The sequence below is a fragment of the Emys orbicularis genome, chromosome 8 (assembly GCF_028017835.1).
Source record: "Emys orbicularis isolate rEmyOrb1 chromosome 8, rEmyOrb1.hap1, whole genome shotgun sequence".
In the NCBI taxonomy this organism is placed as follows: domain Eukaryota; kingdom Metazoa; phylum Chordata; order Testudines; family Emydidae; genus Emys; species Emys orbicularis.
Genome location: NC_088690.1, coordinates 64,654,566 through 64,672,004, shown reverse-complemented (window position 1 = coordinate 64,672,004; position 17,439 = coordinate 64,654,566). Strand labels below are relative to the sequence as shown.

The 17,439-nt window shown below is 49.9% G+C and overlaps 2 protein-coding genes across 2 annotated transcripts in view; one reads left to right on the top strand and one right to left on the bottom strand.

Annotated features, from left to right (window-relative positions):
* The window catches only part of FIRRM (FIGNL1 interacting regulator of recombination and mitosis), a 29,969-nt gene extending 27,172 nt beyond the window's left edge, over positions 1-2,797 (bottom strand). Inside the window, exons 1-3 of the mRNA XM_065409081.1 lie at positions 2,709-2,797; positions 1,274-1,378; positions 169-309 (exon numbers count right to left, since the gene is read on the bottom strand). Of these exons, the coding sequence (XP_065265153.1) occupies positions 169-309; positions 1,274-1,378; positions 2,709-2,774 (312 nt within the window). The 5' untranslated portion in view covers positions 2,775-2,797. The remainder of the gene's footprint in view (positions 1-168; positions 310-1,273; positions 1,379-2,708) is intronic.
* Positions 2,798-7,368: 4,571 nt separating this feature from the next.
* On the top strand, positions 7,369-12,396 carry LOC135882764 (histidine protein methyltransferase 1 homolog). Its single transcript, XM_065409784.1, has 2 exons — positions 7,369-7,458; positions 11,261-12,396. Exons 1-2 carry the CDS (start codon positions 7,424-7,426, stop codon positions 12,366-12,368), a joined length of 1,143 nt encoding a protein of 380 aa, XP_065265856.1. The 5' UTR covers positions 7,369-7,423; the 3' UTR covers positions 12,369-12,396.
* The last annotated feature ends 5,043 nt before the right edge of the window (positions 12,397-17,439 follow it).

Below are 17,439 nucleotides of genomic sequence, written 5' to 3'. Positions count from 1 at the left end.
GCCATCTTCATACTTGTAAACTGAGCACATTTGATCCAATATTGAGACAACAAATATGGAAAGCCACAAATGTAACTTTTCAAAGCAAAATCACATCTCAAGGATTTTTTTAAATGATCTATAACTAGATCTAGAATAGTTTTTTCCCCTATTAATCCAGAGACCTACCTTGCAGTGCATAAATGTGTTTTTGATTACATAAAGAATGGAAGAGGGAAGGCTACGGATACTCTCTAGAGGCACAGGCTCCTGCAGGGTACAGATATGTCGCACACAACCCGTCAGAGTTTCCAGCAGCTGCACCATAGTCTGCAAGTGAGATCATTATCATCATCATCATCATCACTGAAGGCACAATCTATAACAGTACACTGCAGCAGTTAATTCAAAAAGCAAAAATTATAAAGCAGCTCTTCCCTTGTGCATTTGGCTAAACTGTTCTCTGTCTTTTAGGACATTAGCAAACGGAAAAGTATTAGGAAGCCAGAAAGATTAATGAAGCTCTGTAAAAAAGACAGCAGCAGTTTCAGACCACAGCTTTTCTGTGATGTCATATTCTCTTTACGTGAGAATCATGTTTGTGACAGTATCAACTAACAGATCTTTCAAAGCACAGCTATACCCTAAAAAGTGATTATGAAAAAAATAGCACCTTCCTAAATACCGACTCTGCTCCTTGAGAGCATTTAGAACAACATCTGCTTGCCTTTTTTTTTTTTTTTTTACACTACTATTTATTCCTGTTAGCACTGCTGACCCAATCCAGATCTTGGAGAAAAAAATGGATTCTATTCTGGCTTACACATGATCTACCAAATTTTTAACTCAAATCCAACTGCAGGCTAAATTTTGCCCTCAGTTACACTTTTGTAACATTAATGAATACAATGGAACTGCATGTGTGTCATTAAGGGCAGAATCTGGCCTGCAGAATCTTTATTACTGATGATGGAATATCATATAGAGTCAATGACAGATAAACATGAAACCTCACAATGCAACATGATGAAAATCAAGACTAACAATGCTGAGGGTTGGAGGTCTAAGGCCCCAATCCTGGAAGTATTTAGACACATGCTGAACTACCCTTTATCAACAGAAATATATGGACACTGCCTGACATATTCAAACTAGCTGCACTATGACAAATCCAGAATGGAATTTTACATTCAGCTGTTACTGGCACAAACACTTCACAAATCTCTCCACAGTTTTGGTAAAAAACATATAATCACCTAACCACTCCTCTTACAGCTCATTTCAATAGACTTACCTGTAAAACATTCCTCACTGCTTTGCATAATTCTATGTTCTGGCTGGTTAGTCCTTTGGCTTGACTGGATAATTCATACAACAAATCATCAAATAATTGTATTGCCTGTCAGAATAAAGCAAATTAAAATAAAACTGATATTATTAGACTCCAACATATATCCAGTATAAAACCAGGGCACCCATCATACATCCACTTTCATCTTTGGTATGGAGGTGTGGAATGTAGACACTTATGCTTCATAGCCCTAGCTGTTTGAAGCAAGAAGTATTGCATGTCATAACCTGCAGTTTCCATAGGTCGCAATTCTATTTAAGATGAGGGCAGATATCATGTGTTCTGTTATTACACAGAAATGAGTCTCTCTATAGTTAGTTTAAAGGAGCTTCCCATTTAACCTCCAACCCCAACTTTAACCAATATTATTAACAACATTACTACAAATTTTATAAAATACATCATACTCTAGCACAGACTTTTCTTAAGTTTGGTTCAAATCAATCATTTTGGAGACAGAGAGTTTTGTTTTGTTTTAAAGGCAGTTTATTATTCTGAAAAGGTTTGGAGGTCATGTCATTTTGAAGATTTGTTTTTCTTTTGGTTGGTCTTGATGCCTTAGAGTTGTTAGTCGTGGAATTAGAAAGATATAAGCAGCTCTTTCCAAGCATATACAGAATGTTGCATCGCTGATGTGGTGAAATTACACAGGTTTAGGATATGCACATTATAAAGCAGTTCCTTTCTATGCTCTGAAAATCTGTTGAGGATGATTAATATTGGGGTAGGAACTGACCAGGAGCTCTTACAGACTTCCTGTTGTCTACAATCGGGGGTTCTAGGGAATTAAACTCCTACAGACAATGGGAGCTAGGCAACCCCTATTGTAGTCTCTTCTATTTCATTTAAAATGTGAATATTTAATTTAAGAATTTCAGTATAGCTATAATAAATAGGGAGTATTTCATGTTGTCAGGATTGACCATATCCTAGGTTAATTTGGCCTTACAGGTTATTTGTTACAAATACTTTGGTCTTCGGCCTTGCAATTTATTTAGCCAAAGAAGCACCCTCAAATTATAATAATAAATAAATGATCATAATCATAATAATGTAATTCTGCATTTACTTATCATCTGTTTTAATAGGTCAATTTTTCTCAAAACAGGCTTTTAAAATTCACTTTGTTATTGACTACATCATGCATAACATCATTGGCCCACTCTTCCTGCCATTGAAACCAACACTAAAAATCACAGGAGCAGGACTCAGGATATAAAATCATGAGACCATTTTAGAGTGAAAGGGAATGTATTTCAAACATTAGCTTGATTTCAAAACAAGAATTCTATCATACAAACTACTACAGACCTTGCAGTAACCAGATTTTTAGTATTGTATTGATGTTTGATTCTTCACATTACGGAAGACATCATACCTTGGGTAACACTTTTGAGAAAAAGGTTTGCTCTAATTCTGAAAGGTTGATATGAGGCAGAAACATTTCAGTCAGAATCCTCAGCACACCTGTGAAGCAAAATATTTGCAGTAAAGGAGAACACCATAAAATGATCAAAAAGATACCACTACCAAAGTCCCACTATAATAAAAATACTTGCAACTGCACAAGTATTCTTTCTGATGGTACAAGGGGACAGCAACCCTAACAAATAAACTGATAGCCTGAGAGGGTTAGGAGGGAGGGAAGGAAGGAATCCCACCCCACCCCCATAATAATGCCCATTTGGAGAGGTGCATGAATGTAGGGATCTTTACCTTCCCAGGAAGCAACAGTCTGATATACAGCACTATATAATACAGATAGGATACCAGGCCACGACTAGTAATTTGAATCACTATGACAACCCTTATAAATAAGCTTACTGTAGGCCAAAATCTAAGCATGGACAACACCTACTGAAGCTAATGGAAGTTGCAATTGAAAATGTATCCCTGTATATACATTCCCTTCCAGTTCCCCCTCTCTTGGATGATCCTAACACATGCACTTTTAAAAAGAACAGCGGAGGCACTCGAGCAAACTTTTAAAAAATGGTTATCAGAGCTTCCCTAAACTGTCACCTACTGTCTGCATTTTCCTTTCCCCCATCCTTTACCAGAATATTTATAATACAAGTGATTGCCTTTCTAAGTAACCCGCAGATACCGTTACCACAATTTGGTTTTTGTGAGCTTAGAACAGAGGTGGGCAAACTACGGCCGGTGGGCCACATCCGGCCCATGGGACCCTCCTGCGCGGCCCCTGAGTTCCTGGGCCGTGAGGCTAGCCCCCGGCCCCTCCCCTGATGTTCCCCTCCCCCGCAGCCTCAGCTCGCCCCACCGCCACCACAATGCTCTGGGCGGGGCGGGGGGGGCTGCGAGCTTCTGGGGCAGCGCAGCTGCAGAGCCTGGCCTAACCCGGTACTCTATGCTGCGCAGTGCCGACAGTGTGACTGGCTCCAGCCGGGCACCGCAGCTGTAGCGCCACCAGCCACTGGTGCTCCAGGCAGCGCAGTAAGGGGGCAGGGAGCGGGGTGGTTGGATAGAGGGCAGGGGAGTTGGGGGGGGTGGGCAGGGGTCGGGGCAGTCAGAGGATGGGGAACAGGGGGTTGAATGCGGGCAGGGGTCCCGGGGGGGCAGTCAGGAATGAAAGGGGGGATTGGATGGGCCGGTGGGGGGCAGTCAGGGAACAGAGAGAAGGGATGACTGGATGGGCAGGGGTCCCGGGGGGGGCCCGTCAGGAATGAGAGGAGGGGTTGGATGGGGCGGTGGGGGGCAGTCAGGGGCGGGGGTTCCAGGGGTGGTCACAGGACAGGGAGCCAGGGGGGGTGGATGGGGCAGGAGTCCTGGGGGGGGCCGTCAGGGAACAGGGAGGGTTGGATGGGGCAGGAATCCCGGGGGGGCGGATAGGAGGTGGGGGCCGGGCCACGACCCCCACCCCTAACCGGCCCTCCATACAATTTCTGAAACACAATGCGACCCTCAGGCCAAAAAGTTTGCCCACCCCTGACTTAGAACCACTTCCATGCTGATGACAAATTGTGATACCAGTGTACAAATGAGACAGAAAGTGAAAAGAGATTCTATTTTTAATAAATACCCTAGCAATTATCAATGGCCCAAAAGGAAAAACAAGATCTTCACACACACACATGCATCTATTTCTCTTTTTGTTTTTAAGTTGTTCAGAATGTCTGTGATTGTTGAAGACTGTCTTACAAAACCAAGGAAGATTATGTTATAAAATAATTTGTAATTAACACAGGGGCTACAATACAATAATTGTAATACAAAATGACTTATAGGGAAGAGGCACTGTAACACCAAATAAAGTTGTCATAACTTACGAATATGCTCGGTCCAGTCGTCAGAATTTTGATAGATAGAGTAAAAATGTTAAAGAAAAGAAACCCAAATATGTACTGAAGTACAGACTAATCCCACTATGGAAGTTGCTATGACTCCAGTTCTGCAAACACTTAAAAGGATGTGGTAAATCAATGGCACTATTTCCATAGTAGCATCCACCATAAGCTTAAACCCTTGCAGGATTAGGACCAATATAAATATAACTATATACACACAGATACCTATTCAACGTGAATTAGCACCAAAAAAAATGTTACTTAACTACTTTAATCAAACACAAAAATGAATAGAATTTTATTTATAATTTTGAATTATTCCTACTTTCCAATGCATTCCAGTAACAGCACTCTCTAGCCTACTTTTAATTAGATTGTCTATATAAAAGATAGTATGCAGTGTAGTTGTAGTCGTGTAATGTTTCCAGGATATTAGAAAGACAAGGTGGGTGAGGTAATATCTTTATTGGACCAACTCCTGTTGGAGAGAGACAAGCTTTTGAGCCACAGGTTCTTCAGGTCTGGTAAAGGAACTCCCAGCAGCAAAAACACCCTATCGTCCCTGTGGGTGAACACTTTTCACAAAGCGTTCACTCGGTCTGCTGACTTATGTCCTCATCCTCAAAAGAAACCTGCACAATGCTTTCAAAAAATCATGGACCAAAGAGAGAGACTGTGGATTTACGATTTATTACGACAATCTGTAACCTATAAACCCCCTCCTTCGTCCTAGGACTGCAGAAGAGTAAACATGCCACTTTACCTTGAATGGTCCCTTACAATATGTGCTAACTACTTATGCTAAACAATCTGTTCCACCTTGCATTTTGCTGTGAGGCTGGCAGTTCCTTTCCCAGACCTGAAGAACAGCTCTGTGGCGCTCAAAAACTTGTCTCTGTCATCAACAGAAGTTGGTCCAATAAAAGATATTACCTCACCCAGCTTGTCTCTCTACATAGAAGATTAACATTCAATAATTTTAAATAACTAAAAGTTGGTGCTCATAAGTTCTTTTACTCATCTTTTATAATTCAGTGTCAGAATTATAATCTTCTTTTCACTGCAGTTTTCTTTTTACATGTTTATTCTTGTAAAGTGTGTTATTTTAAGAGGATTATTAGAATTCAGGGTTGCTAAATTTCAAATTTACCCCTTTGGAATATTGAATTCTTTTTAAACTGTATTTTTACTTTACTGCACTGCTGTTACATTTGCTAACCAGGCCCACATGTTCTTTATTTTCAGAACTGTGTGATACTCTGTTATTTTTATTTTGGTAACCTCATCTTTAGAAAAGTTAAACTGAAAAGCCATGACCCTGAAAGCCGCTCTGCGAGGGGGAGTCCCGCACTCATCCAGAGCCCTGAAGGGGCTTAACAGTTTGAGGGGTCAGTGGGATAAGTGTGCAAAAACTAAACACAATACACTGCGATGGGAGTAGGGAGGAAGTCAGAGAAACCGAGCGACAAGTGGTAGCTAAGTGGTAGGTTGGAGAACAGGGTAAGAAAGGCTATGGGCTGCACACAGTGATGGGTGCCTGGCAGTCGGAAACCAACAGTGCTGGGTAATGGAGACCCTGCATTAACCCATCAACCTTATGGCTGCCCCAATGCCGCCCACCAGCTACCCCACATCAGCTCTCATCAGTGCACAGACACCCGCCCTATCCCTGCCCCCAACACCTGCAACTCTACCCCTGTGCCACCCCATCAGCACCTGACACCAGTTCCATTCCTGTCCCAGCAACACCCCACAGCACCCTGGCTCCAGCCCTGCCCCAGTGACACCCCCCAGCGTCCCAGCCTCACTGCAGTGACATCCCACAGCACCCCAGTGACACCCTATAGCGCCCCAGTGACACCCTACAGAGCCTCAGCCCCAGCAACACCCTGCAGCACCTCAGCCCCATCCCTGCTTCACTGGCACCCTGCAGAGCCTCAGCCCCACCCCAGTGCCCCATCCCTGCCAGCTGCCCGACTGACACCCCACAGCACTCACAGCCCCATTCCTGCCCCACTGACACCCTGCATTGCCCAGCCCCACCCATGACACCCCACAGCACTCACAGCCCCAGTCCTGCCCCAATCAGGGCCGGCTCCAGGCACCAGCCTGGCAAGCAGGTGCTTGGGGCGGCCACTCCGGAGTGGGGCGGCACGTCCAGCTATTCGGCGGCAATTTGGCGGACGGTCCCTCACTCCCACTTGGAGCAAAGGACCTCCCGCCGAATTGCCGCCGCAGATCGCGATTGCGGCTTTTTTTTTTTTTTTTTGGCTGCTTGGGGCGGCCAAAACCCTGGAGCCGGCCCTGGCCCCAATGACACCCTGCATCGCCCAGCCCCACCCCAGTGACACCCCACAGCACTCACAGCCCCAGTCCTGCCCCACTGACACCCTGCATCGCCCAGCCCCACCCGTGACACCCCACAGCCCCATTCCTGCCCCTCTAACACCCTGCATCGCCCAGCCCCACTGACACCCCGCAGCCCCTCGCCGCCCTGGCCGGGGCCCGCGGAAGGATATGAGCAGGCGGGGCAGGACGCAGGGCAGCTCCCGGCGGCAGAGCGCCCCGTCCCAGCCGCCCAGCTCCCGCAGCAGCAGCTCGGGGTCCGCCGGGGACATGGCCCGGCCCGGCTCCGTCCCGCCGCCAGCAGCCACGGCGCGCCTCGCGGTCTCCCAGCAGCCCCCGCGGCAGGCGCCGCGCCGTGTGGGGAGGGGCAGAGCGCGCGGCGGAGTGAGGCGGCCGGGCCCAGTACAGGGGCGGGAAGGGCCGGTAGGGGCTGTATGGAGCCATGCGTGCTAGGGCCGAGGGGGCCCCCGGGGCACGGTGAGTGACCCCCTCCCCCGCAGCCAGCCAGGGACAAGGGGGGGCCCCGGGGCACGGTGAGTGGCCCCTCCCCCGCAGCCAGCCAGGGACAAGGGGGGGCCCCGGGGCAGGGTGAGTGGCCCCTCCCCCGCAGCCAGCCAGGGACAAGGGGGGGCCCCGGGGCAGGGTGAGTGGCCCCTCCCCCGCAGCTAGCCAGGGACAAGGGGGGGCCCCGGGGCAGGGTGAGTGACCCCTCCCCCGCAGCCAGCCAGGGACAAGGGGGGGCCCCGGGGCAGGGTGAGTGACCCCTTCCCCGCAGCCAGCCAGGGACAAGGGGGGGCCCCGGGGCACGGTGAGTGGCCCCTACCCCGCAGCCAGCCAGGGACAAGGGGGGGCCCCGGGGCACGGTGAGTGGCCCCTCCCCCGCAGCCAGCCAGGGACAAGGGGGGGCCCCGGGGCAGGGTGAGTGACCCCTCCCCCGCAGCCAGCCAGGGACAAGGGGGGGCCCCGGGGCACGGTGAGTGACCCCTCCCCCGCAGCCAGCCAGGGACAAGGGGGGGCCCCGGGGCACGGTGAGTGACCCCTCCCCCGCAGCCAGCCAGGGACAAGGGGGGGCCCCGGGGCAGGGTGAGTGACCCCTCCCCCGCAGCCAGCCAGGGACAAGGGGGGGCCCCGGGGCAGGGTGAGTGACCCCTCCCCCGCAGCCAGCCAGGGACAAGGGGGGGCCCCGGGGCAGGGTGAGTGACCCCTCCCCCGCAGCCAGCCAGGGACAAGGGGGGGTCCCCGCGGCACGGTGAGTGACCTCCTGCCCCGCAGCCAGCCAGGGACAAGGGCGGTCCCCGGGGCAGGGTGAGTGACCTCCTGCCCCTCAGCCAGCCAGGGACAAGGGGGGGCCCCGGGGCACGGTGAGTGGCCCCTCCCCCGCAGCCAGCCAGGGACAAGGGGGGGCCCCGGGGCACGGTGAGTGGCCCCTCCCCCGCAGCCAGCCAGGGACAAGGGCGGTCCCCGGGGCAGGGTGAGTGACCCCCTGCCCCTCAGCCAGCCAGGGACAAGGGCGGTCCCCGGGGCAGGGTGAGTGACCCCCTGCCCCTCAGCCAGCCAGGGACAAGGGGGGGCCCCGGGGCACGGTGAGTGGCCCCTCCCCCGCAGCCAGCCAGGGACAAGGGGGGGCCCCGGGGCAGGGTGAGTGGCCCCTCCCCCGCAGCCAGCCAGGGACAAGGGGGGGCCCCGGGGCAGGGTGAGTGACCCCTTCCCCGCAGCCAGCCAGGGACAAGGGGGGGCCCCGGGGCACGGTGAGTGGCCCCTCCCCCGCAGCCAGCCAGGGACAAGGGGGGGCCCCGGGGCACGGTGAGTGGCCCCTCCCCCGCAGCCAGCCAGGGACAAGGGGGGGCCCCGGGGCACGGTGAGTGGCCCCTCCCCCGCAGCCAGCCAGGGACAAGGGGGGGCCCCGGGGCAGGGTGAGTGGCCCCTCCCCCGCAGCCAGCCAGGGACAAGGGGGGGCCCCGGGGCAGGGTGAGTGACCCCTCCCCCGCAGCCAGCCAGGGACAAGGGGGGGCCCCGGGGCAGGGTGAGTGACCCCTCCCCCGCAGCCAGCCAGGGACAAGGGGGGGCCCCGGGGCACGGTGAGTGACCCCTCCCCCGCAGCCAGCCAGGGACAAGGGGGGGCCCCGGGGCAGGGTGAGTGACCCCTCCCCCGCAGCCAGCCAGGGACAAGGGGGGGCCCCGGGGCAGGGTGAGTGACCCCTCCCCCGCAGCTAGCCAGGGACAAGGGGGGGCCCCGGGGCACGGTGAGTGACCCCTCCCCCGCAGCCAGCCAGGGACAAGGGGGGGCCCCGGGGCAGGGTGAGTGACCCCTTCCCCGCAGCCAGCCAGGGACAAGGGGGGGCCCCGGGGCAGGGTGAGTGACCCCTTCCCCGCAGCCAGCCAGGGACAAGGGGGGGCCCCGGGGCAGGGTGAGTGGCCCCTCCCCCGCAGCCAGCCAGGGACAAGGGGGGGCCCCGGGGCAGGGTGAGTGACCCCTCCCCCGCAGCCAGCCAGGGACAAGGGGGGGGCCCCGGGGCAGGGTGAGTGACCCCTCCCCCGCAGCCAGCCAGGGACAAGGGGGGGCCCCGGGGCACGGTGAGTGACCCCTCCCCCGCAGCCAGCCAGGGACAAGGGGGGGCCCCGGGGCAGGGTGAGTGACCCCTCCCCCGCAGCCAGCCAGGGACAAGGGGGGGCCCCGGGGCAGGGTGAGTGACCCCTCCCCCGCAGCTAGCCAGGGACAAGGGGGGGCCCCGGGGCACGGTGAGTGACCCCTCCCCCGCAGCCAGCCAGGGACAAGGGGGGGCCCCGGGGCACGGTGAGTGACCCCTCCCCCGCAGCCAGCCAGGGACAAGGGGGGGCCCCGGGGCACGGTGAGTGACCCCTCCCCCGCAGCCAGCCAGGGACAAGGGGGGGGTCCCCGCGGCACGGTGAGTGACCTCTGCCCCGCAGCCAGCCAGGGACAAGGGCGGTCCCCGGGGCAGGGTGAGTGACCCCCTGCCCCTCAGCTAGCCAGGGACAAGGGGGGGTCCCCGGAGCAGGGTGAGTGAATCCCGCAAACATTTATGCACGTGCTGAACTCTGCTCACAAGACTGTGGGACTCCATTCAAGACAAGAACCTCCCAAAGCAGTGGGATTGCTCACAGGAGTAAGGTTAAGCATGGGGTCAAATGTGTGCAGAATTAGTGCAGCTGCAGGCTAGGGCGACCAGACAGCAAGTGTGAAAAATCGGGACAGGGGGTGAGGAGTAATAGGAGCCTATATGAGAAAAAGACCCCAAAATCAGGACTGTCCCTATAAAATCGGGACATCTGGTCACCCTACTGCAGGCGGTGCAAGTGGAGAACTAGAGTAGTGCCAGTCTGTGTGGTTGGATCTAGTTTTCAAACTAGATGGATATGAATATGAGCCATAATATTATTTAGATATTAGAATTTTTATTCAAATTAGAAATTCTTATTTCTGGCACAGTTTCCAACTGATGGTGTCACTTTTATTTTAAATTGAGGACAAAACCAAACATATAATACCAAGTGAGAATCAGATGCCCTGAAAAAGAACAGGAGAAACCCTGGCATAGTAGTTCAAAATAGAGCAAGTAGAATGCAGAGCAATAATCTTTTAATTTACAGACGAGAATGAGACCACAGTCTGAAATTTGGAACAATCACATTTTCTTGTCGGACAATCAAATTTGAACTTTTAGTTTCCTGTAGGCAAGCGATTTATATCTTCTTGAACTTGTCGGTGTGCTTTGCAGGGAGGAAGGCTGTGACTAAAGCTCAAGATTAAATTATTCAGGAGACCAGACTTTACTCAACTCTGCCATTCACTTCCTGCATTACCTTTCACAAATCCCTTAATTGTCTTTTGTTTTCTCCTCTGTGAAATGGGAATAGTAATAATTGCTTACCTCAAAGGGATGTTACAAGGTGGCATTAGATAATATTTGTAACTTATGTTGTCCTTTGGATAGATAAAAGCGCAAAGTATTTATCTTTCAATTTAATGAAATGTGATATTTGACATATATTCTCTTTTTATAGAATTCAACAGATGAATTTGCAGAGAAAGTGGACATTATACCTGCAAAGTAGAGGCTTTCATAGTGATAACTAATGTAAAGATCTTTGCAGACAGCTTTTAACTATGGCAGAGCAGCCTTACAGCCAGGGAGCAAGTTCTTATCTGCACAAGCCATAGAAGAAAAATCACATTTATATTAACAGTTTCATTGGATGAGTGTCTGCCCTATTGTAAGTTTGGATATAAGCTGTGATTTATTTTTTTTATACTTCATAGGAAAATGGCTTTTCAGTTTAACTTCTCTATTGAAGAGAAAGCAGGAAATGAACTCGAGACTCTTGGTGATACAGCCTTGCAGCTGGAATCTGCACACGCTTCTTTGAACCCAGGCGGATCTACAGAAAAGAGCAAAGAAATTTCATCAGAAGAAAACGTTGTGCACAAGGAGTCTCTGTGTGCACATGAGGCAACACCCAAAACTGCAGATCCAGTAGCAAACTGTAGCCCTGATAAAAGCCAGGTCCAGATGCTGCCAAAGAAACGAGCCAGCTTTAAAGTTGCCAAAGAGCATAATATTCCTGAAGATTTCAGCAAAGTGTTAGAAAATAAAGTTATGGAAGCTGTACAGGGCCTATACTATGTAAATATTTCTGTGGTGGAAATGACCCTTTCAAATGACTCCCATGAAGAAGACATAGTGTCTAAAAGTATTTCTTCTCACTCTGATCTTATCACAGGCATCTATGAAGGGGGACTGAAAATATGGGAATGCACTTTTGATCTCATGGATTATTTGTCAGAGGCTGAAATGCAGTTTATCAACAAGACAGTCTTGGATCTTGGTTGTGGGGCTGGGCTGCTGGGAATACTTGCATTAAAGAGAAAAGCTAAAAAAGTCCACTTTCAGGACTATAACCACACTGTGATTGATGAAATAACCTTGCCTAATGTAGTGGCTAACTGTACTGATGGTGGTGGTGATGGCGGAATTAGTGAACCTCCTTCAAAGAAGCACAAGAAAGCAGACTTCATACCAGCTCTAATGTCTAAGTGCAGATTTTTTTCCGGAGAATGGGCTGAGTTTAGCCAACTCCTGTTAAGTGGCAACAAACCCTTTTCAAAGTATGACCTTATTCTCACATCCGAGACCATCTACAATCCTGACTACTACAGTGCTTTGCATGATACGATTTCTAAACTGTTGGATAAAAATGGCCGCGTGTATTTGGCTAGCAAAGCACATTATTTTGGGGTGGGAGGTGGTGTGCATATCTTTGAGAAATTCATTGAAGAGAGGAATGTGTTCTGGACTAGAACTGTCAAAGTTATCAATGAAGGACTGACACGGTACATTATTGAAATGGCCTTTAAGATTTCCAGTTAATCCATTCATTCCCCATGGTGCCTGTTAAATATCTTAATAAAGAAGTGATTTATAGCCAGATGTCCCGCTGCCTTTTTATCTGTTGAGTTGTTCTGAAATGTCTTCCTGTGGAACTCCTTGCCAGAGGATGTTGTGAAGGTCATGACCATAACAGGGTTCAAAAAAGAACTAGATAAATTAATGGAGGATAGGTCCATCAATGACTATTAGCCAGGATGGGCAGGAATGGTGTCCCTAGCCTCTGTTTGCCAGAAGCTGGGAATGAGGGACAGGGGATGGATCACTTGATGATTACCTGTTCTATTCATTCTCTCTGGGGCACCTGGCATTGGCCACTGTCGGAAGACAGGATACTGGGCTAGATGGCCCTTGGGTCTGACTCAGTGGGGCCGTTCTTATGTTCTTATATAGGTCTCTATGACTTGCAGTAAATTGTTTTTTTCCAATTTGTCACACTACATAGTGATTAATGTATTTTATCCATGTCACTCAAGCCTATAAAAGTTGGGTGCAGGATCCATAATGCTGTCATTTTGACGACATCACTATTCAGATAAAGGGCAGGAAACCCTTTAAGTTGATGACTTTTTATCCAACAAAAATAGCTTTCATAACAGCTTGCAATTTTTTTATATCAATTATATGAACAGGCAGTCCTGGAATGGTGTTTGAGACATTGCTAAAATTGTCCATATGATGAAAGAGAAGGAGAAACCAGAAACACAAATTTTGGCTGTATCTTGTGCTCCAGAATATAAGCTTATATTTAAAAAAAATAGCACTTACTAGCCCTTATGACTTGAAGAAGAGGTAAAATGATGTCTGCCTGAGATTGCAGGCAGCCTGAAAAAACTGCTTTTAAATGCCCCACTTCATTTTAAGGGGTAGTAACTCTGAAGCTTAATGATAACACTTAGTTTATAATCAAGGCCCTTCTTTTTTGGTATTTGCTAAAAATTCTCTCTGAAAAATTCCCAGGGTTTTGACAAAGTCAGTATTTGGGTTTTATCAATTTTACTGTTTTAGCTTGAACCCAGGAATTTTTTACAGGGGAAGTGGATGGGACTGTGCTGAAAGGCTGGGGCCAGAAGAGGCTCTGTGTGGCAGGGGGGCCCAGTTCTCATGGGGTGCAGCGCTTCTGCTCCGTGTAGGCCAGTTACTGCAGTGGTTCGGCTATCTGAGCTCCCTGCCCATCTCGCTCCCCCATTGCACCGAAGAAGCGGACAGGGTCTGAAAGGCCGGTGTTAGGAGGCACCCCTCTCCCACCACCCTCTGCCCTTCATTTTCAGCTTTTACCCATTTTTCACTGTTTTTAAAATTTTGAATAAACACTGATAAATTCCTGGCAAATTAAAACAAAAAAACTGAAAACGAAGAGCCCTATGTATAATGTTGATATTTACACTACTGGCCAAAGCACAGAAGGGTGATTACGTTATAAAATCTGCCCAATCTACTTTTAATGGCAACTTGTTTGGGCATAAAGGGAGGGAGGCTGTGGACAAAGGTTGGCAGAGCATTGCTACTGTTTTCCAATCTGAGTCTCAAGACAGTGGGAACTGGTTGTGTGCAATAATGACCAGTGTGTGTGTCTCACTTTACTATTGCCTCAGGGAGTGAAAAGTCTTTAAGAGCTAAGGGAGTGTAATCCATTTGCACTGGGAGCACGATACGCAAGAAAGAGAATCCTAGATGTGTTCTGTTGATGAAAAGGTGCTTATAACCATCTACTACTTTATCGTATCCTTCTGCAAGGAACTTTTTTCCATAATGGAAGAGTTGCCTAATTCCTCCCACGCGTGTCCCCAAAACTATTAAAGAAGACTTCTTTTAGAAATAAATATATATATATATATATAAAAGAAAGCCACCCTCCAGTGACAATAAGCCATGGCAGCTTAGTTCTTAGGTTTCTAGTGCAATGCTCAGATAGTTGAATGCATTCAGCCTTTGAACTTGTGCCTTGCAATACACACAAGGTATTTACTAATAGCCAATTACTGCAAACCTTGAGCTGGCTTACTGCTGTATTCTCCCACATTTTAAATGTCACTAGTCATGCAATGTAGCTTTCCCCACATCCTTTTGAGAACATACTTCACTATCAGAACCCACTGGTTTTTTCCCCTGATGTTCAGCATGAATTTTCCTTTGCTTAATTTCCTCACTTTATTCTTAGCTACAGCTTCTTGGAACATCCTTGAGGTTTTTATATATCAGACCTTTTAAGGCTTTATACTTGGAGGTTTTATTAGCGCTATACCACAGGCTGTAGAGGCAACTACAAAACAGGAGAATTGACATAGTATAATTAATTTCCCCTTTCCGTATCATGGCCCAAAGGTAGATAAAGAAAATAATCCATTTAAGTCATTTGTTTGAGATGAAACCAGCAAAAACAACTCTGGAGCTTCTAATTCCCTATTCACTTTCCTTATGTTTTATTGTCCATGATCCTACTCCTGCTAAAGTCAGCTGCAACAGTCGTGTACTTCAAGGGAGATGGATTTGGCCATTGGTTTTGGAGGTTGGTAAGTCTGAGGTTTGAAGATGGGTATTGTCAAGGTTGATTCCCCACTCTGGCACTTCGAGTGCAGAAGGTGGGGCCCACAAGGATTCTAAAAATTAATACTGGCCTCTCCAGGCTTGTACTAAACTCCCAAGGTTACAGATTTTCTCTGTCCTTGGATGGGTCATTCCATGCTGCCGTCCAAGCTCCCTTGAGACATTTATCCGCTTCCTGCTCTGCCTGGAACTGCTCCTTTGATGCTGGAGACATTAGTTCCTTGCTGGGTTGTGGACTTGGGCTTGGTCCCAATGGAAGCGATGCAGGTGATGGGGGTGTCTCCGTCTATTGTGAACTGCTCTTCGCTGGTGCACTAGATCGTATTTCATGCTCCAGTTGATTTTTTTGCACCAGTTTAGCTGCTGCTGGAGGTGCAGGCTCTGTGGCACCCTTTGGTGCTGGCTCCCTTGACTTTGGTGGGGTTGCAAGCACAGGCTCTGGTGCTGACTGCTCCGCCAGTTCCGATCCTTGGACTGGTTCTGGCTGGGTTCCAGGAACTGGATTTACAACTGCTGCCATAGACTTTGGTCTAGGGTCTGGTTCCACCACCTCTGGCTGGGTCCCCGGGCCTGTGGTATCAGGGGAAACAGACTGGGTTCTTCTAGGAGGCTCAGGAATGGAGTTAGATGTGGAGGCCTGTTTAGCCTGGCTGTGGGTGACAATCCCCACCCTTTTTGTTAGCCTCACATGATTGGCTAAGTCTTCTCCCTGTAGCATGGGAATGGGATAATCATCAAAGACTGCAAAAGTCCATATTCCTAACCAGCCCTTGTACTGGACAGGCAACTTGGCTGTAGGCAAGTTTAAAAAGTTGGTCTTAAAGGGTTGCACCGTCACTTGGGCCTCTGGATCGATGAATTTGGGGTCCACCAGGGATTGGTGGATAGCTGACACCTGTGCTGTGCTCCAGTGTCTCTCCATGCAGTAATCTTCCTCCCGCTGACACACACAGTTTCTCTTCGCTCTGGGGGTATTTGTGAGACATCTGGGCCTGAAGGCTCTCGGTGGGACCCCAGGGCTGATGAGTTGCAGTCTGGTGCTCTTGGGGCAGTTGGCCTTCACATGTCCCAACTCGTTACATTTAAAGCATCGCTCAGCTCACTGTGGGCTCGGGCGAGGTGGGTGGTTGGAGAGTAGGGTGGTAGGACAAGAGGGCATCTGGGGTTTCCCTGGCTGTGTGGAGGGCTTCTCCTTGTGAGGTGGGGCCTTGGGCTGACTCCGATGGTGGGGTGTTGTCTTGGGTTGCCCTGTCTGGTATCCGCAGCAACTGCTACTAGCTTTCTTCTTCTCCGCCACCTCCACCCATTTGGCTCCGATCTTCCCCACCTCATTTACAATTTTGGGCTTCCAATCTAGGAAGTACCTTTCTATTTCCTCAGGAACACCCTCTAAGAACTGCTCCATTTGTATTAGGACAGACAGATCTTCCAGAGACTTAATATTTGCTCCTGATATTCAGGCATCCCAATTTTTTACAATGTGGTAGGTGTGTTGGAAAATGCCATGTTTGGTTTCCACCTTAGGGCTCGGAACCACCGATGGGCATGCTCGGGAGTTAGCCCCATCCTAATTCTGGTTTTTTGTTTAAAAAGTTCGTACTCGTTCATGTGTTCTTTAGGCATTTCAGCTGCCACCTTTGCTAAGGGTCCACTGACTTGTGGTCTCAGCTCCACCATATACTGGTCTGGAGGGGATTTTCTTGGAATGGGGAGCAGTACATGGAGAAGGACTGTTAGGGCTACCTGATTGACCCAGTTTAGCCTTTTCCAGCTCCAAGCGCTTCAGCTCCATTTCCGCCACCATGTCAAGGCTGATTCCCCACTCTGGCACTTCGAGTGCAGAAGGTGGGGGCCCCCAAGGATTCTAAAAATTAATACTGGCCACTCCAGGCTTGTATTAACCTGTAACCTTGGGAGTTTTTCTCTGTCCTTGAATGGGTAGATGCTGCTACCACCCAAGTGCAAAAAACCCCTTTGGGAACCTTCCTGTGGAGTACCCTTAACAGGGCTGGCTTTAGGACCTGCGGGGCCCGATTCCGCGGTCCAGGTCTTTGGCGGAACTTCGGTGGCAGGGGGTCCGCTCCGCGTCTTCCGCGGCACTGAAGGACCCCCGCCGCCGAAATGCCGCCGAAGACCCCAGAGCGACCCCCCCCCCTCCGCTGCCGAAATGCTGCCGAAGACCCTGGAGCGGCCCCACCACCTCCACCACTGAAATGCCGCCGGAGCGGACCACCGCCGGGTGAGCTTAAAGCACGGGGCCCTCTTAGGTGCAGGCACGGGGCCCTCTTACCCGCAGACCCAATTCCGGGGAATCGGGTGAATAGGCCTAAAGCTGGCCCTGACCCTCAAGCCCCTTCACACACACCCCCTCTGAGCTGAGAAAGAAAACAAAGGAAATCAGCTGTTGCCACCAGCTAAGTAAACAACCTCTGCACAAACCTTTTAGGACACAAAAACCCAATCCTGTTCTTAAAAAAGGTAAATTTTATTAAAAACAAAAAGAAAG

Excerpts from the sequence above, each read along its gene's own strand:
- LOC135882764 (XM_065409784.1), top strand. The coding sequence starts at position 7,424 with ATGCGTGCTAGGGCCGAGGGGGCCCCCGGGGCACG. Across the intron at positions 7,459-11,260 it reads GAGGGGGCCCCCGGGGCACG|GAAAATGGCTTTTCAGTTTA; the intron begins GTGAGTGACCCC and ends TATACTTCATAG.